Below are 26140 nucleotides of genomic sequence, written 5' to 3' on the forward strand. Positions count from 1 at the left end.
CGACTGCTGGCTTAGGCCCGCTCCCCCTGGGGTGAGCGGGCCTAAGCTGTCAGTCGGGCATCCCCCAAGGGCTCCTGGACAGCGAGAGGGCACAGGCTGGGCTGAGGGCCCCCCTCCCCAGTACAGAAATTTCATGCACCGGGCTGAGAGAGAGAGAGAGAGAGAGAGAGAGAGAGAGAGAATTTTTTAAATGGGCCTGGCCTTACCATGGATTTTGTATAAGAATCTCTGAGAATATGGTAGAGTTTGGTGGGGGCTCATTTAGTTTAACAGAGGATTTTGGCTGAATTTGCCTTTTCTTACTGGGAATCTCCCTTTTAGATATAGATTGTATCAGTGCTTGCTAAGAGTCCAACACATACATATTTCTACTGTTATCACATCCTTTATCCCTACCCGAGCCCTGGGTTATCTCACATTCAATTATGTTCTAAAGCATACCTGTTACTTCCAACTAACACTCCCTCCTTCTCTGGCTCACTTTCAGTCTCTTCTTATCCTCTGGTGCCTTCTGTGGTTGCCTAAGAGATTTACTGTTCTCCATAGTAAGAGATCCAATAACAGAAAAAGCAAACATAAGCCTAAAAGTCTAAAAACACAGCCCTATGGTCAAAGTCACTCACTGAGTAGAGTCAGGCACTGATTTTAACTCCTCATTCTTAGAACCACTCTATTCCTTCCATTTGCTTTTGGTAGTTCTTTCTTCACCCTTCACAGAACTGCCACTGTCAGTTGCTAACAGTGTGGCCTTGACACCTCTGAAACAGAGCTTTACTATGGGCTCAGCTGCCACGGGAAGGGTCTACACTCTTCTAACTATCAAATACATACTGGTTTATCTCACAGTGCTAAGGTTATTCATGGGCTCTTTTACTCATTTAATAAAACCCTTCAGCAGTATTTATGAAGTATTACAATATGTTAGCACTGTGCTAGTGTAACAACCCCCAGACAAAGTACAAATGTGTTGTGGTTGTCTGAATTTTGCAAAAGTCAGATCTCCCGATGAATGAGGGCATTATTATATTAAAATTTCTGCTTCCCTTTTTACGATGAATAGGTTAATTATCAGTCTAATCTTCCAGATGTAAAAACTTGCTTTGTATTTCTTTGGGTATCACCAAGTTTTTCATAAGCTTAACAGAAAGGATTGTGCTTACTTGTCTGTAAAAGGAAAATCTAAAGAAATATACTCCCTCCCTATCCTCTCTTTTTACCTCTTTTAAAGAAATCTCTAGATTTGAGGAAGACTCCTCTTCTTAACTCCCTTGGTTTGCAGCTGGATCCTCTGAGAACAATATAGTGACCAGGTAGCAAAATCTCTGATGTCTGTTCTAAAGCCAACTTTAAATCCTACAGAGAGTATGTTTATAACAGATTTTCCTACTCAGTTGTTTCTTTTTTTACCTGGAGAGATGGCAAAATGCTGAGCACAGCTCATCTACCCAGAGTCTGTCTATTTTCTACCTTAATGGAGAAACTACCATTCTGATAACTGTAATGGCAAGAGAGAAAGATTAGTCATAGTTTCTTGCTTAGGAAAGACTGATTAACTTTTCCCCAGATAGAAGGGGGCTCCTCCAGCACCCCACTACTCCTGTGTTTCTGTTTGTGAAGAAACAATTCTAAACCTCTCTCCAGTTCTTCTGACCAATAGTAGGCGAGTGCAAAATAAAATTTACATGTTATTATTTCCATAGCAACTCAATGGACCAGATACCTCTATTCGCTGAAAGAAAATGCTTTCTTCTTTTAAAAGAATCATTTTCTCCTATACAGTTAAAAATCCAAATCCAACAGATTGTAAAATCTAGGAGTACAGAAGACAACAGGACTTTCACAAAGAGACAGAAAATGGTTTTTACAAAGCAGTTTCATTATTATACCATTTGATATTTAGGATAATTCAATGCCAAGTAATTAAATCATTTTAGACTAACTTACCAATGGCTTTTGTATAATGCCTTGCACCAAGCAAAAGTTCCGGAGCCCGATACCAAAAAGTCACAACTACTGGATCCAAATCTGCTAGTGGCTTTAGAGGAGAATTGAATAATCTGGCAAAACCCATGTCAGCTAAAAAATAAAATAAATTAACATGAAACTCAGTTTGGCATGATATTAAAAGCATTCAAAGTTGATGACAATAGTTAGCACCCTTATACAGCAAGCCTTTTCCTCCATTTTCAACCCGTGGTCTGTACCAGGCACCAGATCTCCCCTTCTGAGATAGATACTATTATTGTGATAGTATCTGATGAAGAAACTGAGGCTTAAAGATACTCTGACTTGCCCAAGGTCACAGAACTACTAAGTACAGAGTCAGAATGAGAACCAGGTCTGGTTTCAAATTCCTGTCTTTTAGAGACAGCCACAATAATATTCTTAGATTTTTAAATTGAAAGATCAAAATACAATTTAAAAGATAATCTAAGTTTCAATGATTAATTATGACTTCTGTAAGACTAAACATGGACTAAATCTTAGGTCAGTGTGTGCTAGAATCAGTTCTTTTGGACTCATGAGAGCTGACTAGTACATATCTAGTCTCAACTCTGAGTTCAGTGACATGTTGGTGCTTGAAATTGGCTGTGGTGAGAATATTTACATCATGAAAAACAGCAAATGCTACAAATTGGGGCTTCCCCCGCTAGAGAGCCAGTTTTGTACAGTGACCACTACATTACATACATGTTTCCAAGAACATGTAGAGAATGTATGAGATAATTTGTTGTAATTCATCATTTAACAAAGATCTGTATCAAAGCTAACTGATTTGACTATTTGAGGAGTACAAAAGCAGTGAAAAGAATATTTATTACTAAAGAAGGTCCTGAGGACCATCTAATTTTCTTAAGATTTCATAAACAACAAATACCTTACATCTACAAAACACTTTAGAGTTTTACAAACCATTTTCAGATACATCATATATCACTTCATTTAATCCTCATAAGAACACTGGTTTAATAAGTGTTTTGGTCCCTACTTCTGAGATAAAGAGTCTAAGGCCTGAAGCAGTTAAATGACTTGCCCATGGTCATAAAGATACTAAATAAAGATGCCATTACGCAAACAAAAATCATATTATAATCTAGCAGCTACACTCTTAACCACTGATCTGACAGCCAATAAATTATAATATTACAGTTAAATTGAATGTCACAAAGGCAAAATCACAAAAATTATAAACCTCTGTAATTTGAAATACATAATATACACAGTATATTTGTATTATAAGGGGCCCCAATGTACTATAAAATGCACAATTAGTACATGAAATTTCAACTGCAGAGACTCATTTAATCTAAAACCAATGCTATGATATAACATACATTAAAACTTTAATTTACAGTGATATTACTTCTTGAGAGTTTGAATAATTTATAAGACTTTCTGGAAATGTTTTGAAGAAACCAGGTCTTAAAAAACAAAGCTGTCCAAGGAAGCCTGTACTAAAGCCTACTCTTCCTTAACTAAATTTTCCTATAGCAAACAAAAATATTCAAACCATTCTACCAATATTATGCCTACTTCAAAGCACTGCTTTATAAATTTAACAGATGCTGCCTGTTGTTGATGGCAAAGTAATCTGATAGAATGCTGTTCCACCCACTGAGAAACATTTGTTTTGAAGTAAAGGCTAAAGCCAGTTTTCTCTCCCCTTGTTTTCTACTTCCTTAATTTTTTGTAAGCCACATCTATTCACTGTCAAATGAAAGACCAGAGGACACAATATACATTCCTGGAAACAATCTCCTCCTATTGTATGAACTTCAAAGAGTTTTATTTTTTTATTATTTTTTTTTTACTACCAGATTGTAGATACAAAATAATTAGCCATTTACATGCAATAAACATTAATATTTCAAGAAAAATGATTTTAAGTATAATAATGTTACATGCAATAAACATTAATATTTCAATCAAAGGAGTTTTAAACTGTTTTTCAAATACTTACTAATTTAGACAAAAGGTTACAAGCTTAAACATTACTAACAGTTATTTTCCTAAGATTAGATATGAATGAAATTTCCAATTCAGTTGGCATCAGTAGTAAAATTTTGGTGTGGGTGCTAATTAGGTAGTATAAAATTATAGAAAAACAGCAAAAGACATTGTCTACCACCAAGGAGCTTACATGACAGTGAGATAACAACATACAGAGGGTAAGTACTGTAAGAAAAGGAACGTTGCTACTGGACTGTAAGTCTCTGGAAAGAAGAGCGTAGGTCTCCATGGTTTTCTCTGGAACAGTGTTTGATAAACATTTGTACAAGTGAACTAAACTGAAAGTAGAACTTGAGCTGGGTGCTGAAGGAAGAATATTTGTGAACAGTAAAGAGGACAATAAGTATTTTAGGTAAGGCCGGGGAAGTCTTTAGGTTGCTGAGGAGGGAAAGGCTCAGATACAGGGAAGGGCACAATGTGTTTCCATTTGACTACGCTTTTATTTTTGGCCAAAAAGAACTGTATTATAGTGTTAAACATAAAAATCAGAGTATTAACTAATTTTTTTAAAATAATGTGTTATTAAAATTTAAAGCAATTTATCAACTAGATTGTTTACTTGACCTTTTTTTATTAATTTTTATCCCTGGTTTTATCCTTAATCTTGGATAGAATTTCAGTCCTAAAACTCTTAATGGTAAAGCTAGGATACAGAATTTTATGTTGAGAAACAGTAGAGCTATTTGGGAGCAGTAAGGAGGAAATGTTAAGTTTGGGTGACTGTGCTCAATGTGATGACAGGTACAAACAAGGCAAAGTATAAGAAGATGATGATGAATTTGGTTTGGGATAATGGCGTGTAGGTTGCCAATAGAAAACAAATAGAGATAAGAATTTAGCTAAGATGAGAGAATGGAATCTGAGACCCAGATCTTTAGAATAATTCCCTAAAGAAGTAACTGTAGAAGAGGGAGGCCATGTCCAAAGCCAGTGCCCAGGGTGTCCTGAAACAAAAGGTTACTAGAAGAGGCAAAATGAACCAAATATAGAAGTAACAGCCAAAGTGGTATATAGAAAAACAGACTTATATGATGCCACATAGACCAAGAAAAAGTCTCCTGGCCAAACTGGTTAGGAGAACAAATAGCTAAGGCAGTAAAGGAAAGCGGTGACTAGATTTGGTAAGACCAAGTTCAAAGGTGTCTTTTTAGAGAGCAGTTTCAATTGAGGAATGGAATTAAAAGGCCAGATTATAACAAATCAGCTTTAGTGGAACTAATGGGTGAATATGTGTTCTAGAAGTAAAGGAACAAGGTGGGGGGAAGGGGACACAGAACAAATGGTACAGAAAACAAAATGGATAGGACAAGATTTATTTTTAAAGTTGGGAAGAGGACCGTGAATGTTTAAAGGTGAAGAGGAGAAACTTGAGAAGGAGAGACTGGAGACCCCATAATCTAAGGAGCTGAAGGATAGCAGGAAGATTATTGAAGCTAAGAAGGGCACTAGATGGGCCTTCGGAGGGAAGAGTCATTCCTTCTCTGACAGTTTCAAAGGCAGGGCTGTGCTGACAAAAAGTGGTTGATGAGGTCACACCAGGTAGCTCTGCTGTCACTAGGTAGCAATGTTGGTAGGGAAAGAGACTCTGGACTTGGAATTCGAAGTCCTTCCTTTGAAAGGCTGAACAAGCTACAACCTCTTAAATCCAGCTCTCCTTATCTACAATATCTGCCATACAGAGTGGTTGTATAAAATAATGAAATAACTAACATATGACAGTATCTCTCAATCTGGATAGTAAACTGTTTATTTTACTGTCTCTCACGGGAAAGAACCATCCTTTATCTTCACTTTCACCAGTGTCTAGCAAGAGTAGGTACTCAATACATGCCTATAAGAAAAAAAACGTTAAGAGTGAGGGAGAAACAAGTGAGGAGTGGTGTAAAGGTGATGGGGCAGGAAGGAGAAGGGAAAAGGGAAGGAAAGCAGTGACCTGGTTCTTAATTAATATCAACAAAACTAAATGACTGAATCTCAGAAATCTCAGAATAGAGGTTTAAAGAAAGGGAAGTTGGTTTAGAACAGCTTCTTCAGGGCCTGGGCTGCTGTATTAACTGAAGAAGGAGAAGACCAAGCAGCAGGGGTGGCTCAGCTGAAGTAGAACAGAATGAATTTGTAGGAGGTTAAGTTAGCATAACTTGGCACCACCCCTATCATGACACAGTCTAACAGCAAAGACAACAGGTTGATGAAACAAAATTTATTTTGAAATCCTTCTAAAAAGCACTGAACATTCAATAAACGTAATTTCTAGTAAAAGAAATTAAAATAAAGCATTTCTTAGCTAATTTTCTACCCAAATATTGTCAGGTATAAATGAATCCTTCAGGGTTGAAAAGGAAATTTTAATATACAGATAAGACTCTTTTCAGTGCCTTAATCTAAGATTAGCAAGTAAGAGGGTCTATAAACTTATATATTCATTTGGAAAAGATATGTTGGTACCTGGCACAGGACATACATGGGGCAGGGGAAAGATATCTGTGAAGCTCTATATGTATTAGGTGAGAGTGGGAGGGATGTATTTAAGGAAAGAACATTTGGTAAAGCTGAGACAAAAGTAACATTTTTGGGGATTATGTTTAAGGTGACTGTGCAGGACAGTAACAGTGACATAAACACATGCTAGGGATTTTGATTGGGAATGAATTTTTGTGGGCTTGCTTGCCTCAGTTTAGAATTATGAAACTTTGTTTTGGGAATAAACCTGAGGGTTTTTTTTAAAGTATATATTTTTATTGATTTCAGAAAGGGAGGGAGAGAGAGATAGAAACATCAATAATAGAATCATCGATCAGTTGCCTCCTGCATGTTCCCTACTGGGGATAGAGCCTGCAACCCAGGCATATGCCCTTGACCAGAATCGAACCTGGGATCCTTCAGTCCACAGGCCAACACTCTATCCACTGAGCCAAACAGGCTAGGGCAACCTGAGGGGTTTTATAAACTATCTATCTATATTTCCTAATATCTTTTCTAAAAATATGAGAAAGTAATTTTTAAGTTAACTACTTAAATAAGAGTATTAAAAAGGGAAATCATCTTTGCAGTCACTTCAGTTTCTTAATAAATTATTTTAGAAATAATTACCTACCTATTTTGACTCTCCCCCTCTCAGGACCTTCTCCCATTACTAGGATATTTGCTGGTTTCTAGAAATAAAAATAGAGCATTCAAATTACTATGCTAATTCTTTTGACATGCTCTAAAATGGAAAAAAGTTCTTATAATGTGAAAAAGCTCTTATAATATTCTGTATTTCCAACATAACTATAATCAAATATTAAGTACCTTCTACATAGTTAAAGCATTTGACATGTTTAAAGTTAGTCAGCCCTAACTTTCCATAAACAACCTTGCTATGGAAATATCTTATTTTCAAAATTATATCATACAAATAATTACAAATGAATTAAAGCTGTCATTTCTATTTGTCCCACAGAAATAATAAGTAATAATAATGTAAAAACCTGTACAAATTATAACTGCTTGCTGCCCACAACAGTTTTTGTGGTTGAAAAATTTATATAAAATTTCAAACCTCAACATATCACATGGAATATTCCTTGCTAAATATTTCTAAACTACTGTAAGAAAATATGATCAACATTCAACAGATTCCATTAAAATTCATACATGGCTTCAGCTATAGTTCATGCAAAAGTGAGAAATTCAAAATATAATTTCAAGATGTAAGAAAATAAACACTGAGGCTAATACAAAGCTACATAAAGAAAAGAGTAGGCTGCAAACGTATCCACGATCTGTTAAGTCGTCCTCATTTGTAGACATCTGGAAACAGAAACTGCTAAGAGAGGGCTTTAGACCAGTGATGGCGAACCTATGACACGCATGTCAGAGTTGACACGCGAACTCATTTTTTTGGTTGATTTTTCTTTGTTAAATGGCATTTAAATATATAAAATAAATATCAAAAATATAAGTCTTTGTTTTACTATGGCTGCAAATATCAAAAAATTTCTATATGTGACACGCATCAGAGTTAAGTTAGGGTTTTTCAAAATGCTGACACGCCGAGCTCAAAAGGTTCGCCATCACTGCTTTAGACAATAAGTCTCCTCTGTAAACTCCATTTCCAAGGTCTTCTCAGTGAAATGGAAGAGTTACAGAGGTGAGTAACATCTTAAAAAAGAAATTAAAATTAGGACTTTCTGACTAGCTCAAGTCAGAAAATTAAGAAAAAGGTTGATAAAGACTGCACCAAGATTTTGAGTTTATCTGACTGGGAAGAATGATGGTGCCTTTATTTTGGAAAAGTTATGAGAAGTACTGGTTTGGGAGTGGGAACAACAAAGAGAAGGAGATGACATATTGAGTTTGAGGAAGGTGAGATGCCTAAGTCAGGCTAGCCAGGGAAGTGAAAATAGGAAGATTTGGATTTGAAAGTTATTGTCACTAGAGTGTGATAACTGAAGACAAGAGACAAGATTGGTTTACCATAGCAGGAAGAGAAAAATAGCATCAGACAAAAACAGAACGTTCAAAATTCAAGCTTGACAACTATTTATCAAAGATCCGTTATGTATAAAACACTGTATTGGGGACTTTCAGAAAACTTCTTGACTCAAGGAGCTTAAAATCTAGTAAGAGAAGACAAACAGACAGCTTTTTAGAATCCAACATATTATGAAAAGTACCAAAACAGCAAAATAAAATGTCAGGAATGAATGATTCTTCTCAATGAATATTAGTCTTTAGCAAGGAGATGGCTTTAGGTGACTAAGGATGACTAAAATTTTGATAAGCATAAACAAAAGAATGACTTTTCAGGCTCAGGACGCCCTATACGCAAGGGTGTGGTCACATAAAATCACAGATACGGCATACTAAAAGAACCTAAAGTGTTTCATTATGACTAGAGCATAGAATGCTCAATGTTGGAAATAAAATGCCACATTAAATAAACTGGAATTTAGCCCAGCCAGTGTGGCTCTGGGGTTGAGCGTTGACCTATGAACCAGGAGGGCACGGTTCAATTCCTGGTCTAGCCATTTGCCCAGGTTGCACGCTCGATCCCTGGTGTGGGACATGCAGAAGGCAGCTGATTGATGATTCACTCTCATTATTGAGGTTTCTATCTCTCTCTTACGCTTTCTTCCTCTCTGGAATCAAAAATATATGAAAAAAGAAAAAAGAAACTGGAATTTATTCTATTGACTAAGCCAGGGGTGGGCAACCCCTGGCACGCGTGCCAAACATGGCACACCAGTAACTTTTGCTGGCACGCAAAATCCTCTCTTATAATCTTCCATTTACAATTTTTTCTTTAATATTGACTTTTTTACTTTTCAGATAAATTCAGTGTAGGTGCATCTTAGATAAATAAATAATTTTACATAATAAGTTATCTTAAAGACCATAGACATGGATTGACGAGAGGGGAAGAGCAATTTCTATGCCTCTGTCTTAACTCTCCCTGCCTTCCTAGATCCGACCAGTGTTTTAGCTTCATCCACATACGCTTGTGAATCTTTGTTCTCAGTGATGAATTTTGTTAAGTCTCCTAATCGGAGTAGCCTGACGGATGAAAGTAGTAGCTCGTGCATATCTCTGAAGGTCACGAAATATAAACCTGATGTAATATTTCTGTTATCAGTGATGCAGCAGCAAAAGTCCCACTGATAATATCAAACGGAGTCATAAAGTTTTCTGTCCGACTATCAGTGTACATGTATACATTAAAAAGTAAATGTATTTTTCATCATCATATACTGTTTTTGTCACTCGAATGAATTTTATTATTTCTTCAAGGTTCTTCACATACGTACACCTTAAGAGATATCAAGTAGGCGTAACATGTTCTCAAAAAATTAGGGTTGGCACGCAGAAGAATTTTGAGTCAGAGATTTTGCTGGTTTTGGCACGCACTCACAAAAAGGTTGCCCACCCCTGGGCTAAGCCAAGACAGATTAGTGAGGTAATCAGATTTATACTTAGGAAAAAACTCTGATAGCAATACAAAGAATGAATTGGAAGGAATGGATAAACCACAAAGTACAGACAGACAAGTCGGAAGTGGGCTATAATAGTCTGCAGTGGTTGGCAAACCGTGGCTCACGAGCCACATGCGGCTCTTTGGCCCCTTGAGTGTGGCTCTTCCACAAAATACCGACTTCTGCGCATGGGCCACGAAGTTTCAATTGCACTGTATGTGTGCGCCTGCACATGGTATTTTGTGGAATAGCCACACTCAAGGGGCCAAAGAGCCGCAGTTTGCTGACCACGGGTCTAGGGAAAAGTAAGGGCACCCTAACTTGTGACAATGGTCATGGAGGAACAAATCAGAGCATTAAGGTAAAAGGTAAATACTTGGCATGGCTTTTTTACACCACTTTCTCCTGCTCCATAGTCATCTATTCAGCAAGTATTGACTGAGCACATACTAAGTATCAGGAGGTGGTTTAGATGCTAGAGATACAGCAGTAAACAAAACCAGGAAAAATCCTTGTCCTCACAAAGCTTACACTCTAATGGGAAAAGAAAGGCAATAAACAAATGTACAATACATCAGATATCGTTAAGTACTGTGGAAAAAAACAAAACAAGGAGAATACAAGAAGTTTCCACACCTGGTATTATGGCTGACTAAATGCTCTAGGGGACCCTATTACAGAAAAAACATATGCCACATAAGAAACATTCCTTGAAGGATCCCTGATCTCACAAGAGGTCTACAGTCTCATGCCTCAGCCCAAATAATGTAACCTTGTGGTTGGAGAGTGACAAAAGGCGGGATGGGCCTGAAAGCAGATGCCAATAACAAACACTAAAACTTGGGCTACCTACAAAGTGAGGAAGCTAAGCTGCTACCCCTCAATCAGCCAAGACTCTCAAGGGGACTAACGTAAACCAAATTGCTAAAGAAAGCTGGATCAGCTAAGTATTGTCAGACAAAATAGCTTAAAGGCAAAAATATTACTAGGTGTAAAGATTGTAACTATATAATACAAGGTTCAATTAATCAGGAAGAAGCACACTCCTAAACTTGTGATGTAATTGAAAAAATATACATGCATAGTGAAAATTGATATAACTTCAGAGAGGGAAAAGACCAATAACACCATATTTTTCTCAATTACTGGTATATCAAGCAGATATACAAAAGATTAGTAAGGTACAGATTATCCAAAGGACACAATTAGCAACGATATGCACACCATCTTACCCATTAATTGGAGAGTACATATTTTTATCAAGCACACATGAATATTTACAAATACTGATCATGTACTAACAGGTCTCAAGAAATTTCAAGGAACTGTCATCAAACAGGCTATGTTCTCTGATCACAATGCAATTACATTAAGTCAATTATGAAAGTATAAATTAAAAATTCCATATATTTGGAAATTCAAAAATATTTCTAAATTGCCCTGACCAGTGTAGCTCAGTTGGCTGGGCGTCATCCTGTGCACCAAAAGGTTGCTGGTTAGATTCCTGGTGAAGACACATAACCAGGTTATGGGCTCAATCCCTGGTAGGAGGCGTGCAAAAGGCAGCAGACTGATGTTCTGCTCTCACGTCGGTGTTCCTCTTTCTCTTTTCCTCTCCCTTCCTCTCTCTCTAAAAACCAATTTTAAAAAATATTTTTTAAATATTCCTAAATCACTTAGAGGTAAAAGGAGAAACTATGAAGAAGTTAAAAATAAAACCATATCAAAACCATAGAATGCAGCTAATGCTGTACTTACAAGGGAAATTTATAGCCCTAAATATTTGTTAGAAAGGGAGGAATGATGAAAATAATTATGTGCCCAAGGTAAAAAAAAAAGAAGAAAAGCTCAACAGAATAAACAAAAATAATGTAGGAATAAAAAAGATAAAGTTAAGGGTAGAAATCTATGAATAGGGAGAATTTATGAAGACTCTAGGACAGTGGTTCTCAACCTTCTGGCCCTTTTAAATACAGTTCCTCATATTGTGACCCAAGCATAAAATTATTTTCGTTACTACTTCATAACTGTAATGTTGCTACTGTTATGAATTGTAATGTAAATATCTGATATGCAGGATGGTCTTAGGTGACCCCTGTGAAAAGGTTGTTCGACCGCCAAAGGGGTCGTCACCCACCGGTTGAGAACTGCTTCTCTAGGACAACCAGAGCAAGAGGAGAGAAGGTACAAATAAATAACATTACAAATTGCAAATAGGAACATAACTATAAATTCAGTGGAGGTTACAAAGATAAAAGAGGAATATGAAGAACTTTATATCTATTAATTTTAAAACATACACAAAACAGACAGTCAAGAAAATGTAACCTACAAATTGACTCAAAATCAATTAGAAAACCTGAAAGTGCTGAATAAATTGAAACTATAGTTAAAAATCTTCCTGCCAAGAAAACACCAGACCCAAGTTGATCAAAGAGGCAAGTTTTCCAAATTTTCAATGAACAAATTGTTTTAATTTTATTCAAACATTTTCAGAGAACAGAAAAAGAGAGAATGCTCCCAACACATTCTAGAAGGCCAATATAACCTTGACAACAAAACCAGATAATGTATGAGAAGAAAAAAATGTTAGGCCAACCTCACTCATGAGTGTTAGATGCAAAATTATTAAACAAAATATTATTAAGCCAAATCCAGAGATAGGAATACCAGGATGGCTTAACATTAAGAAAGTCTATATAAGCCATCACCATATTAACAGATTTAAGATAATTATCTTGATAGTGGCTAAAAAATAGACAGTTACCTTGAGAGAGTGAAAAAGCAGTTGATAAAATTTAACACCCATTCATAATAAACACTCCTATCAAGTTAGACTAAAAAAAACTTCCTTCATCCAATAATGGGTATCAAAAACTAAGAAGGAAACAATGAAAGCATTCCCTTTAATATTAACTAAAATCAACATTTTATTATAAGCCCAGTGCTATAAAACAATAATTAAAGGTATATGTATAGACTGGAGAGGCAGAAACAAAACTATTCTTTTTAGAGATGACATAATTATGTACATAGAAAATCCAAAGTATTTACAAACACATTAGCAATAGTAACAGAGTTTAGTAGGATGTCTGGCTAACAGAGCAATATGAAAAAGTCAACTGTATTTCTATATGCCGGGGGAAAGCTGGGAAATATAATTTTACAATTTTTCTACAGCAACAAAATAACTATAAGGTGCCTAGGAATAAAAATAGCAAAAGATGTACAAGATCTTTATACAGAATATCTTAAAACCTTACATTAAATGACATTAAGAAGTCCTAAATAAAAAGACTGGGGGTGGGTGGGTGGGAAGAGATCAACCAAAGAACTTGTATGCATATATGCATAACCCATGAACACAGACAATAAGGCAGTGGAGGTCTGGGGCAGAGGGCAGGGGCGGGCTATAATGGGTCAATGGGAGAAAAAAGGGGATATACGTAATACTTTTACAATAAAGATTAAAAAATTAAAAATAAATAAAATAATTATTTTTTTAATCCCCAAGGAGGATATTTTTCTATTGATTTTTAGGGAGAGTGGAAGAGAGAGGAAAGACAGAGAGAAACTCGATGTGAGAGAAACACATCAATTGGTTGCTTCCTGCATGTGCCCTGACAAGGGCCCAGGAGCCTGCAACTGAGGTACGTGCCCTTGATCGGAATCAAATCTGGGACCCTTAGGTCCACAAGCCCCCGCTCTATCCACTGAGCCAAACCAGCTAGGGCAGGGTCACTTTTCTTAACGTATTACTTGGCCTCTTAGTTGGCCACTTACTCTGAGCCAAACCAGCTAGGGCTAAAAGAAAATTTAAAAAATAATAAAATAATATAAAAGAAGTCCTAAATAAATTTATAGGTAAGAAGACTCAACACAGGGTCTCAGAAAATAGGTTTACAATTTTGAGTATGCAAAACAGCTTATTCTTATATTTTATTTATTAATTATTGTATTATTTTCTATATGAACAAATGTAAACCTACTTTTGCCCACCCCTGTACAGTAAAGACACCAATTCTCCCCATACTTATATGTAAATTCAATGCAACATCAATCAAAATCTCAACCAGGTTTTTTATTGTGGAACTTGAAAAGCTGGTTTAAAAATGTATGCAGAAGAGCAAAGAGCTAAGAATAGCCAAGATACTGTGAAAGTAGACAGTGTAATACTTGGTACAACGACAGACAAAATGATCAATGGGACAGGACAGAGTATCTAGATGGAACCAACATAATGAGAGAAGAGGAAATTCAGATCAGTGGAGAAAGGAGAACTACTCAATAAATGGTGCTGACACAACAGGTTATCCAAATGGAGAAAATAAATGAATCCTCACCTTATACCATATATACATAAATTTCAGGTAGATTAAGGATTTAAATGTGAAAAGCAAAACTTTAAAACTTTTTTGGGAAAAAAATCTTTCTGATCCTGAGGTAGGGAAGAATTTCTTAAACACATTACAAAAAATAACAATAAAAAAGACTGATAAATTTGGCTATTAAAGTAACTTCTCTCTTGGCTGTTATGACTCAGTTAGAGCATCATCCCGTACATCAAAAGGGGGAAATTCAATTCCTGGTTTGGGAGGCAATGCAGGTATGGGAGGCAATGGATTGATTTTTTCTCTCTCACATCAATGTTTCTCCCCCTCTCTCTAAAATTAATTTTAAAAACTGTCTTTAAAAATAAATAGAAATAACTTCCAATTATCTACACTAATAAAAGACAAACATGCAAATTGACAGTACCTTCACTACGCCAGAAGCCATGCCCACCAGCCAAACAGAGAGACTATATGCAAATTAACCCAACCAAGATGGCGGCTGGCAGCCGCAGAGCTGGAGCAAGCAGGAGACTTGATTGCCCCAATGATGGAGGAAGCCAAGCTTCCCGGCTCTGAGCTCCACTCAAAGCAACAAAGTTTCAATTATAGAAGGTAAATAAACCCCAGAATAAAAAAGAAAAAAAGGAGAGGCTGGGAGCTTCTGTCATCGCCGGGGGGGCTTGGCCAGCCTGAAAACGGCCCTCAGCCCCTCACCCAGACTGGCCAGGCACCCCAGTAGGGACCGCCCACCCTAAAGGGGGTGTGGCCAGCCTGCAAACGGCCATCAGCCCCTCACCCAGGCTGGCCAAACCTCCATGGGGTGAGGGTCCTGACTACGGAGGGCTTGACTAGCCTGCAAACAGCCATTAGCCCCTCACCCAGGCTGGCCAGGCACCCCAGTGGGACCCCCACCCTGATCTGGGACACCCTTCAGGGCAAACCAGTGGGCCCACACCCATGCATCAGGCCTCTCCTATATAATAAAAGGGTAATATGCAAACTGACCTTAACAGCAGAATGACTGGTCACTTTGACACACACTGACCACCAGGGTGCAGACGCTCAATGCAGGAGCTGCCCCCTGGTGGTCAGTGCGCTCCCACAGGGGGAGCTCTGCTCAGCTACAAGCCAGGCTGATGGCTGCCAGTACAGCGGCGGTATTGGGAGCCTCTCCCGCCTCCTCAGCAGCACTAAGGATGTCCAACTGCAGCTTAGGCCTGCTCCCTGCTGGCAAGTGGACATCCCCCGAGGGCTGCCGGGCTGCCAGAGGGATGTCTGACTGCCAGCTTGGGCCTGATCCCCCAGGGAGCGGGCCTAAGCCAGCAGGTGGACATTCTCCGAGGGGTCCCAGACTGCAAGAGGGCATAGGCCGGACTGAGGGACCACCCCGAGTGCACAAATTTTTGTGCACCGGGCCTCTAGTTAGAGATAAAGAAAATTAATAACTAAGCAAAGCTGGAAGTATATGTTGCATACATTAAGTAACAGAGATATACTATCCAGAATAAAGAACTACAAATCAGTATGAAAAACAACCACATAGAAAGTTTGACAAAATGTCCAAATAGGCATTTAACAACAAAAAAACCATGCTTTAACAATTAAGCATAGGAAAAGATGCTCAATTTCATTAACAATAAGGGAAATACAGATTAATATCACAGTGAGATACCATTTATACCTGGTATATTGGTAAAAAACTAAGAACTGCTGAATAGTAGTAAGTGGGTCTGGGGAAACTCTAATAAAACGCTGGTGGGAAAATAAATTGGTACAACTTCTTTGATAAAGAATTTGGCATCTTCTTGAAAAACTGAAAAATTACATAGCCTTCAACTCAGTAATTCCATTTTTAGATATACTAGAGAATGTTCATAGAAACACAGTTTGTAAAGTAAAAAAATATGGACACAACCCAGATTCCTAGCTAACAGGAAAATGGAGAAATTAATTGTGGTAGAGTCACACATGAATTTTAAAATTACAGTGAATATAAGTGAATTACAAACAAAGTTTAAAAAAATGTTCAGCCGAAACCGGTTTGGCTCATTGGATAGAGCGTCAGCCTGCGGACTGAAAGGTCCCAGGTTCGATTCCGGTCAAGGGCATGTACCTGGGTTGCGGGCACATCCCCGGTGGGAGATGTGCAGGAGGCAGCTGATCGATGTTTCTCTCTCATCGATGTTTCTAACTTTCTATCTCTCTCCCTTCCTCTCTGTGAAAAATGAATAAAATATATTTAAAAAAATAAATAAATAAATAAAATAAAAAAATGTTCAAATCAACCCTAGCCTGTTTGGCTCAGTGGGCAGAGCGTTGGCCCACAGACTGAAGGGTCCCGGGCTCAAGGGCACATACCTCGGTTACAGGCTTGATCCCAGTCCTGGATGGAGCACATGTCTTAGGCAACCAATCAATGTGTGGATCTCACATCAATGTTTCTCTCTCCCTTTCTACTCTAAAAATCAATGGACAAATATCCTCGAATGAGGATTAACAAACAACAACAAAAAGTTCAAATCTTGGAAGTATTATATTGAGTGAAAAAAGCTTTATAAGACTGCATACAGCAGGATGCCATTTTCATAAAACTTAAATTCAAGCAAAGTTTAAAAATATCCTGGTTGGTCATACATATAAATATAATAAACTGTTTTAACAAAGAAGTGAATAATGAATTCCAAATTCTGGATATCTGTTACCTCTTAGAAGGGGGCAGGAGGATACGATGGGGAAAAACATAAGTAGAAGCAAGCTACTGGTTGTGTCCCAGTTATTGGGTTAAGTGACAGGCTCCTAGCTATTAAGCTTTGTGAAGTACATACATGTTCCAAATATCACTTTGTATATGATGTATTAAGAATATAATAAAGACAAGAAAACAAGGAATAGGAATACACACTGTTGTGAGTGGGTTGAGAGGTCTTATTTTTGACATTATTTAAACATTGTTTTATACTAGAGGCCCAGTGCACAAAATTCGTGCATGGGTGGGTTCCTTCTGCCTGGCCGGCGATCGGGGCCAATCAGGGCCATCTCGCCCAATCCCAATCGGGGCCAATCGGGGCAAGGACCGTGGGAGGGCTCCAGGGCATGTCTGGCCCCATCTTGCCCAGTCCCAATTGGCCAAACTCCAGCAGCAAGCTAACCTACCGGTCAGAGCATCTGCCCCCTGGTGGTCAGTGCACATCGTACGACCAGCCAGTTGACCGCTCGGTTGGACACTTAGCATATTAGGCTTTTATATATATAGAATAGAGGCCCGGTGTACAGAAATTTGTGCACTCGGAGGGGGGGGGGGTCCCTCAGCCCGGCCTGTGCCCTCTCGCAGTCTGGGACCCCTCGGGAGATAACGACCTGCTGGCTTAGGCCTGCTCCCGGGTGGCAGAGGGCAGGCCCAATCCCTAGGTGCAGTCTCTGGTCAGGCTCAGAGCAGGGCTGATTGGGGAGTTGGGGCGCTGCCCCATCATGCACAGAGCAGGGCGGATCGGGAGGTTGGGATGCCACGCTCAGGATAGGGCCGATTGGGGGGTTGGGGCACTGCCCCGTCACACTCAAGGCAGGGTCGATGGGGAGGTTGCGGCGCCACCCCGTCATGCACAGAGCAGGGCCGATCAGGGGGTTGAGGAGCTCCCCCCTGTTACTCACAGAGTAGGGACGATAGGGGAATTGGGGCACCGCCCCGTCACACACATAGCAGGGCCAGTGGGGGAGTGGGCTGGGGCGCCGCCCTCTATCACCCACAGAGCAGGGCCGATCAGGGGGTTGGGGCTCCGCCACTCTCACACTCAGGGCAGGGCCGATGAGAAGGTTATGGCTCTACCCCGTCACACACAGAGCAGGGCCCGTGGGGGGGGGAGGCGGGGTTTGGGACGCCGCACCCTGTCACAAACAGAGCCGCAGGGCAATCAGGGGGTTGGGGAGCTCCCCCCTATCAGGCACAGAGCAGGGCTGATCAGGGGGTTGGGGCACCTTCCCCTGTCACGAACAGAGCAGGGTGGATAGGGAGGTTGTGGCCCCGCCTCCTGTCACACACACAGCCGCAGGGCGATCAGGGGGTTTGGGCGCTGCCCCGTCACGCTGATCCCGGTGCCGGGAGGCCTCACGGCTCTGCTGATCCTGGTGCTGGGAGGCATATTACCCTTTTACTATATAGGATAGAGGCCTGGTGCATGGGTGGGGGCCGGCTGGTTTGCCCTGAAGGGCGTCCTGTATCAGGGTGGGGGTCCCCACTAGGGTGCCTGGCCAGCCTGGGTGAGGGGATGATGGCTGTTTGCAGCTGGTCACACCTTCTTTAGGGTAGGGGTCCCCACTGGGTTGCCTGGCCAGTATGGGTGAGGGGCTGAGGGCTGTTTTCAGGCTGGCGGGTGACGGAAGCTCCCAACTGCTCCTTTTTTTTTTTTTTTTTTTTTTTTATTCTGGGCCAGCTTTAGCTCTGAGGCTTGGCTCCAGCTCTTTGGCCTCCACTGCTGAAAGCAGGTATCTGGTTTGTTTCGGTTCTATAATCGAAACACTGTTTCAACTCCAGCTCTGAGATCCCAGCTGGCTGAAAGCAGGTTTCTGGGGTTTTGTTTAGCTTCTATATTTGTAACAATGTTTCAAACTGCAAGTTCAGAGGCCGGCAGCGGCAGGCGGGGAATGTTGGAATCCTCCATCACTGAAGCAAGCAAGCCTCATGTTCGCTTCAAGCTGCCTGGCTGCCGGCCGTCATCTTGGCTGGCAGTTAATTTGCATATCGCCCTGATTAGCCAATGGGAAGGGTAGCGGAGGTATGACTAATTACCATGTTTCTCTTTTATTAGATAGGATGGATGTTTTTCCCTATACATGTATCTATGATAGTGTAATTTTTAAATTAAGCGCAATAAGAAATTAACATTAACTAATAATAAAATGGAGCAATTATAACAACATCCTATATAATAAAAGCGTAATATGCTAAGTGTCTGACCAATGGGTCAACCGTTATGTCGCTTGACCAGTCGCTATGATACTCACTGACCACCAGGGTGCAGGTGCTCCAGTAGGTTAGCTTGGGGTCCAGCCTATTGGGACTGGGCAAGAGGGCTGGACACGCCTTGAAGCCCTCCCACAGTCCCTCTCCAGCTGGCCGGCCCCCATCAGCCTCAATCAGGACTGGGCGAGACGGCCCCAATCGCCAGCCAGGCCAAGGGATCTCACCTGTGCATGAATTCATGCACTGGGCCTCTAGTACTGTAATAACAGTTACGTGAATGTGGCCTGTCTCTCTTTCTCATCACCGAGATGGCTACTAGTTAACTCATGGTCAGGCAGCTATACAACATGGATACACTGGACAAAGGGATGATTTACATCCCAGGCAGAATGGAGCAGGACAGCCTGAGGTTTCATAACACTACTCAGCATGGCATGAATTTTAAAACATGAATTAATTCTGGAATTTCCATTTAATATTTTAGGACTGCAGTTGACTGCAGGTAACTGAAACTATGGAAAGTGAAACTGAGAATAAGAGGGGAATACTGTAAATGTCAAGGTCATAAGATTTTTGATGTTTTGAAATAATGGTAACAAAATAAGTGATATAATGACCATTAAAATACATTTAACTTTTCAAAGCATTTTCACATAAATTTCCTTTTTCTTAACGGAAATACTCAAGGCCTATAGGGCTAGGATTTTATTGTCTATCTGGCAATAGAAGTCTCAGAACAACTCCACATAATCCTCAAAATACCACACCAGGCTGTGTTTACAGAGACTATGCTCAATTTTCAAAAGGCTAACTCTAACAGGGATTAATTTTAGTGAAAGAAAGTATGTACCTTAAAAGAAAATAAAGGAAACTGCAGCTCATGAACACTCACCTACAACCACACATACAAACCTGAAAGAGTGAATAAAGGATACCAAAATTGTTCTGACCTAGTTACATCCCAATTAACACAGACTATGCTTTACAAAAACTCCTCTTCTTACTGTGAACACAAAATGCCAGCTGTGAAAGAAAGTGATACTGCGGGGTTTGCACACTTTCGTTACCATAGAAACAGTAGCAATGGCAGGAGTTGGATGCCTCACATTTAAGTTATCAGCAGTAAAATTGGATAGACAAATCAAGGCTTCAGGGTTTATTTAAATTGTACTTTAAAGGTAAAAGTCAGGGAAATAATGTGATAAACAATATGATTCCTCAGAAACTATTCTTGAAATATCTGCATTTTAGAAGAATTCAGTTAATTCTTGAATTTATATCTACATGTACTCCAGATATGCCTTTGCCTTTTATAGAATCAATTTTATTCACAGGGTTAAATTTATTTCAATTAACTGGCACATCATAACTAGAACAGTCTAAAGATACAGAATTATCCATCTGCATTTGCTTTCCACTCCCCATCCCAGGAACCAAAATATGAAACCCACAAGATGACTCTTATCAGCATCAATAAAGAAGACAGAGAAACACAAACACAACTGTCTACAATCCTGAATAATAGGAACAAAACCAATCAGAATATCAGTCGGACTAGTTTCTGAACAATGCTCGCCTGATATTAATGGGTACACTATTCTTCTATTTAAATATAGAAGTGCCACAACTCTCCTCTCATTTGAAACAGAAGTACATTCCCAAGAAAAAACCCTCAGTTTATGTTCCTTTTGTTACACTGTTCTCCATTGTTCACCTTGAACAAATAAGATTCTGTGTTGTAACAGATAGGGCAAAGGACCATCTAAGAATAAGATACTATAAATGCTTTCTTTTCTTAGCAAACACAACAGTTATTTGCTAATAGCATCAGTCTATCATAACCTTTACCCCTTCAAATAACCTCATTGATAGGAGAGGATTTAAAAACATAAGGAATTTGATATTGTGATTGCAACCTCCTAAAGGTTAGGGAAGATATTTCCGTTACCACTTAGGCATCTGCTGAAATCCACGCATAGTGTTTAATAAATATTTGTTGAGTAAACAAATAAATGAACAGAAACTGCCAATCTTTAGTACTTATGGCTCTTTGTTAGGCAAATTCTCCATTTTAAAAGAAGTTGTAAGAAACTAGAGTAAGCACTTACCCCCAAATATGCAAGTTTACCTCTGAATATAGATTTTGTTTAAAATCCTAATTCTAATTTATTCCAGGTTTCAGCCATCACCCATATGCTAATGACTCCCAAATCTATCCTTCTAGACTCTAAATTCTATATACCTTTGCGATATGTCAACTGTATGCTGTCCATCTCCACAATCATCTCAAACACAACTTATTCAACCTGAATTTTTACAGCCTCTTTCTGGTATTCCCTTCTCAGTCACTCAGTCAACAAAATAAGTCTGCATACCCTGTGCTTTATCCCTCAAATCTAATCAGTCCTCAGATCTGTATCTTACTCTGCTATCTTATTACCTTAATTCAGGCCTTCATCATTCCTCAACCAGCTGATTACAAGTCTAATAAAGCTTCTGTCCCTGCACCCTTAAACCACTTCTCCATATCCCTGTCTCTGGGCATTTCTTAAGCAAAAATCTGTCCTGCTCAGCTTCAACTAGCCACAGGAAAAATCCACACTTCTAAACATGACAATTAGGATCCACCATCATCTGATGCTTACTTCTCACGTCTGCCTTTTCTTTCACTACTTCTTGCTGGTTCCTGAATATACCTCATGATTTTTTTCAAACATTACTTTATGATGATTCATTTATGTGTATCTTCTGCCATGCAGTGGCAAAATACAATCCTGCATTAAGGGAAGGGACTGTATTTAATTATCTGTGTATTTTCAGTGTCCAGCATAATGTCTAGTACATATTGTCTAGTCAAAATATGTTTGTAAAGCATGTATTCTAAGTCTGTAAACCAGTACTTGCCCCCACAGAAATCTATAATAAGTAACTCTGTTCATCAAACGTTGGTATTCACAGTAAACAATGCCTGCCAACCCGGTACTGCACAACAGTTAACAATACACTTCTTTGTCTTTGCCTTTTAGGAGTGGTCACAGGCCTGACCAGCAGAGATAAGGTTTTCTTTTCTCTTACAAGAAGCAATAAAGAACAGCCATTATGAAAAGCTTAATGCAAGACAAACACATGTATCTAGAAGGTTATTCACCCAATTAACTTCAAGGTCACTTAAGAGAACATAATCAAGATATGTGCCAAATAGACAGCAATGCCAGGAATAATGCTACAAAGACATTTAGGTTCTATCCCGTTCATTAAGGAGAGGATGTACTAGTAGAAAGCAGTTTTCTATTTACATTTGTGACATTCAATTCAAATAAAATGACTTCAGTCTCATTATCATGAGAAATTAAAATGTCAGAGGTAGAAATTATCAAAATGAGCCCTCTGACTTTACTCATGAAGAAACAGAGGTGAAAGGCCTACAACCTTAACCAAGTTCACCATCCACAAACAGTGGCAGACCCAGGATTAGAACCCAAACCTCTCAGAGATACATTCCAGGCTAGGGTTATGAGAAAAAAAACACACTTGGAAAATGCACATCACTTAATTGATTTATGGCATTCACCTCCAGAAGACTTCTACTCAGATGTGTGCTTAGTGAGATAATCACACAAAATACCTATCCTCTGTAATCTCTCAGTGAAATGAATCATCAGACCTTGCATGCAAGATCCCCTCTTGATGAAGATACCATCAGTAAGGGATCTTGAATCAACCTATAATGCCAGTCCAATAGGATGCCTGTGGTGGTGATTACGCAGGTATTACATTTGTCCAAATACATCAATTTGTAATTAATATGGGTGTATCTTATTATATATAAGTTCTCCCTCAATACAATTAATTTACTAAAATAGTATGCCTGACTTGATTCTTCAGTTTTAAACACAGGCCTCAAAGTACTGGGACTTCTTCTGTAGACCTTGGTTCCTAACCAGTTCCTGCCACTGCTGTCACTGTGGAATATATCTTAATTATACTCTTAGTGACCTTGAAGTTAGTTGGGTACATAGCCCTCTGTTAAAAAAGAGACAAACCTTGGCATGTGGCTCAGTTGTTTGGAGCCTTGTCCCATATACCAAAGGGTTGCTGGTTGGATTCCACTCAGGGCACATACCTAGGTGACAGGTTCCATCCCCAGTCAAGACATGTAAGGGAGGCAACCAATCAATCTCTCTCTCCCTCCCTCCTTCTGCGGTTCCTCTCTCTCTCTAAAATCAATAAACATATCCTTGGTAAGGTTTAAGAACACACAAAAAACAAAAAACAAAAAAGAGACAAAAGGTCCAAAATGGAGTCACTTGTGCCAGGCCTCACATCAGCAAACCAAGATTTAACACTTAATCTAATTACTGTTTCAGCCACTCCAAGAAATGTAATCTTTAACAGTCAATGTAGAATTAGGTAATTCTGGTCAGTAATAGTGAGGTCATCTGCACAACAGGCCCCTTCTGTGACCCTTGCTTGAAACAATGCATTCTTTACTAATATCCTTTCTTCCCCTGCCCCCTTTCTGCCTTTAAAAACCTTTTCTTTTCTATAGCTCAGCAGAGCTCCTTTTTATTTGCTAGATGAGATGCTGCTCTATTTATGAATAGTTGAATAAAGCCAATTTAATCTTTAAATTTAGTCAGCTGAACTTTGTTTTTTAACACTCTGAATGTAGATACATGTGTTTGTCAATACCAGTCATTAAAATTTTATGTCCAAGTTAGGGATCATCAAAAGAGCCCTGTCCGAAAGCTGAACCTCAGGAGGCCTCATAAGCCACTCTGAGTCTAACACATCTCCTTTGAAGTTGGTCCTCTTGGAAGTGTGACACTTAGCATGGATCACCTGCGCATCAAACAGCTAGTAGAGCATTGTGCTCTAACTCAGACAGGCGTACAGGACTCTGCAGAAAGCTCCAGTTACCTGGCTATCGGTGTGAATGACGGAAAAGCTGTCATGCCAAAAAATCACAACCCATACCTTAAAAACACTTCAAATATACCTTCTTAAAAAAACACCTCTTATGTTTTAAAGGAATGTATCACAGTATCCAGAGTATTGTAAGAAACGTCATCTTGTCTCATCTTCAAAAGATCTGTGTCGAGGCAGCAGGACAGGAGTCACTGCACATGGATGACATCACCACAATCAAAGGCCTTCAGACTGCAGACATGAATGGCTAAGCCACAGACGACTGAGGACCTGGCTCTAAGGAACTAGTTCGGGATCAGAGGTCTTCAACAGGAATCCCAAGTGTTATTCTTCAGCATGACAAGATCTGTAATTGTCCAAAATCACCTAAAATTGCAGGTTAGAAGATAACCAAGCCACACTTTACTTTTTCATAGTTAGCTCTGCATTCTGAAATAAATTAAGGTGATTAAGTCATATCAAAATATATATTGCATTTTATCATAATTCTGTAAGTAGGATGTTAATAAGTTAAATGAAAAACAATGAATAGAAATTCATTTGATTAGCATGGAACTGTTAAAATGAAAACTAAGTTAAATGAATCACTAATTTAGGTCTCATTTTAGCAAGTTTTTTTAAACTTTCATATTTTTAAATATGAAGACTTTGTAAAAATATCAGCAATATTTAGATATAAACAGGACGAAATACGGCTTACTCTTTTTTAAAATAGAGGAGCATCTTTCACATATTTCTATTAGGGCTCTACTTTGTAAAGCAGAAGAAGGTAGGAAGAGTATCAGCCTACAAGAATTCTGGGAAGAAAGCAGTTTAAAGAAAGGGCATCTTGCCCTGACTGATTTGGCTCAGTGGATAGAGTGTCGGCCTGCGGACTGAAGGGTCCCAGGTTCGATTCCAGTCAAGGGCATGTACCTTGGTTGCAGGCATATCCTCAGTAGAGGGTGTGCAGGAGGCAGCTGATCGATGTTTCTAACTCTCTATCCCTCTCCCTTCCTCTCTGTAAAAAATCAATAAAATATATATTTAAAAAAAAAAAAGAAAGAAAGAAAGGGCATCTTAGACTTGCTGATGGAATCCAGAAAGAAAGTATAGGAGCTTCTACAGAGGGAAATTAGGAGGAATTCAGGAACTCTGGAGCTAAGAGTAGGAAGTCAACAACCATATAAAGTACATATCATTAACTTCATATTACAAATGAGTAAACTGGGGCTTAATCATCAAGATTAGCTATCTTAAAAATAAATTTTTTTAAGTCTAGGATCTCAAAGCTCCTATATCATGAGAACTGCACAAGGCTAAAACTATGAAATATTATTAAAATGCTTGCAATGTGCATGATGGCTACAGTAAGATTTTAAGGATTTGTTTTAGGTATAACACAATTACCTTCTCAGGCCTGTTTAGCACAAATACAAATAAAAACTTGTATCTCCTTGTCAGACAAGGTATGAAGGAAGCTGTGCTGTACAGAGATTCCTAGACAATTCTCCAGCTACCAAGCACTTACTTTACTTTATTTTTATTATTTTTTAAATATATACTTTTATTGATTTCAGAGAGGAAGGGAGAGGGAGAGAGAAAGAGAGAGAGAGAGAGATGGAAACATCAATGATGAGAGAGAATCATTGACTGGCTGCCTCCTCCATGCCCCCTACTGGGAATTGAGCCCACAACCCAGGCATGTGCCCTTGACCGGAATCGAGCCCAGGACCTTTCAGTCCACAGACCAACGCTCTATCCACTGATCCAAACCAGCTAGGGCCCAAGTACTTATTTTAATCAAAGTATTACGATTAACAGTACAGCACTTTTTTTCACAACTGCATAGAAACAGAGGGCCATCTTTGAATATTCATTGAAATCTTTCATTTAATAAACACCTAGCATTTATCATGTGCCAGGTGCTAAGATAAGAAAATAAAAACTAGAGTTTAACTTGTAGTTCAGTTTAT

General features: G+C 39.1%; 1 protein-coding gene across 1 annotated transcript in view; it reads right to left on the bottom strand.

The window, feature by feature from the left end:
• CDK19 (cyclin dependent kinase 19) overlaps positions 1-26140 on the bottom strand; it is a 116370-nt gene that overhangs the window by 14700 nt on the left and 75530 nt on the right. Inside the window, exons 5-6 of the mRNA XM_081093997.1 lie at positions 7106-7163; positions 1945-2076 (exon numbers count right to left, since the gene is read on the bottom strand). Coding sequence (XP_080950123.1) covers positions 1945-2076; positions 7106-7163 — 190 coding nt within the window. The remainder of the gene's footprint in view (positions 1-1944; positions 2077-7105; positions 7164-26140) is intronic.

The sequence above is a fragment of the Myotis nattereri genome (genome assembly GCF_964212035.1).
Source record: "Myotis nattereri genome assembly, chromosome: 6".
NCBI classification, from domain to species: Eukaryota; Metazoa; Chordata; class Mammalia; order Chiroptera; family Vespertilionidae; genus Myotis; species Myotis nattereri.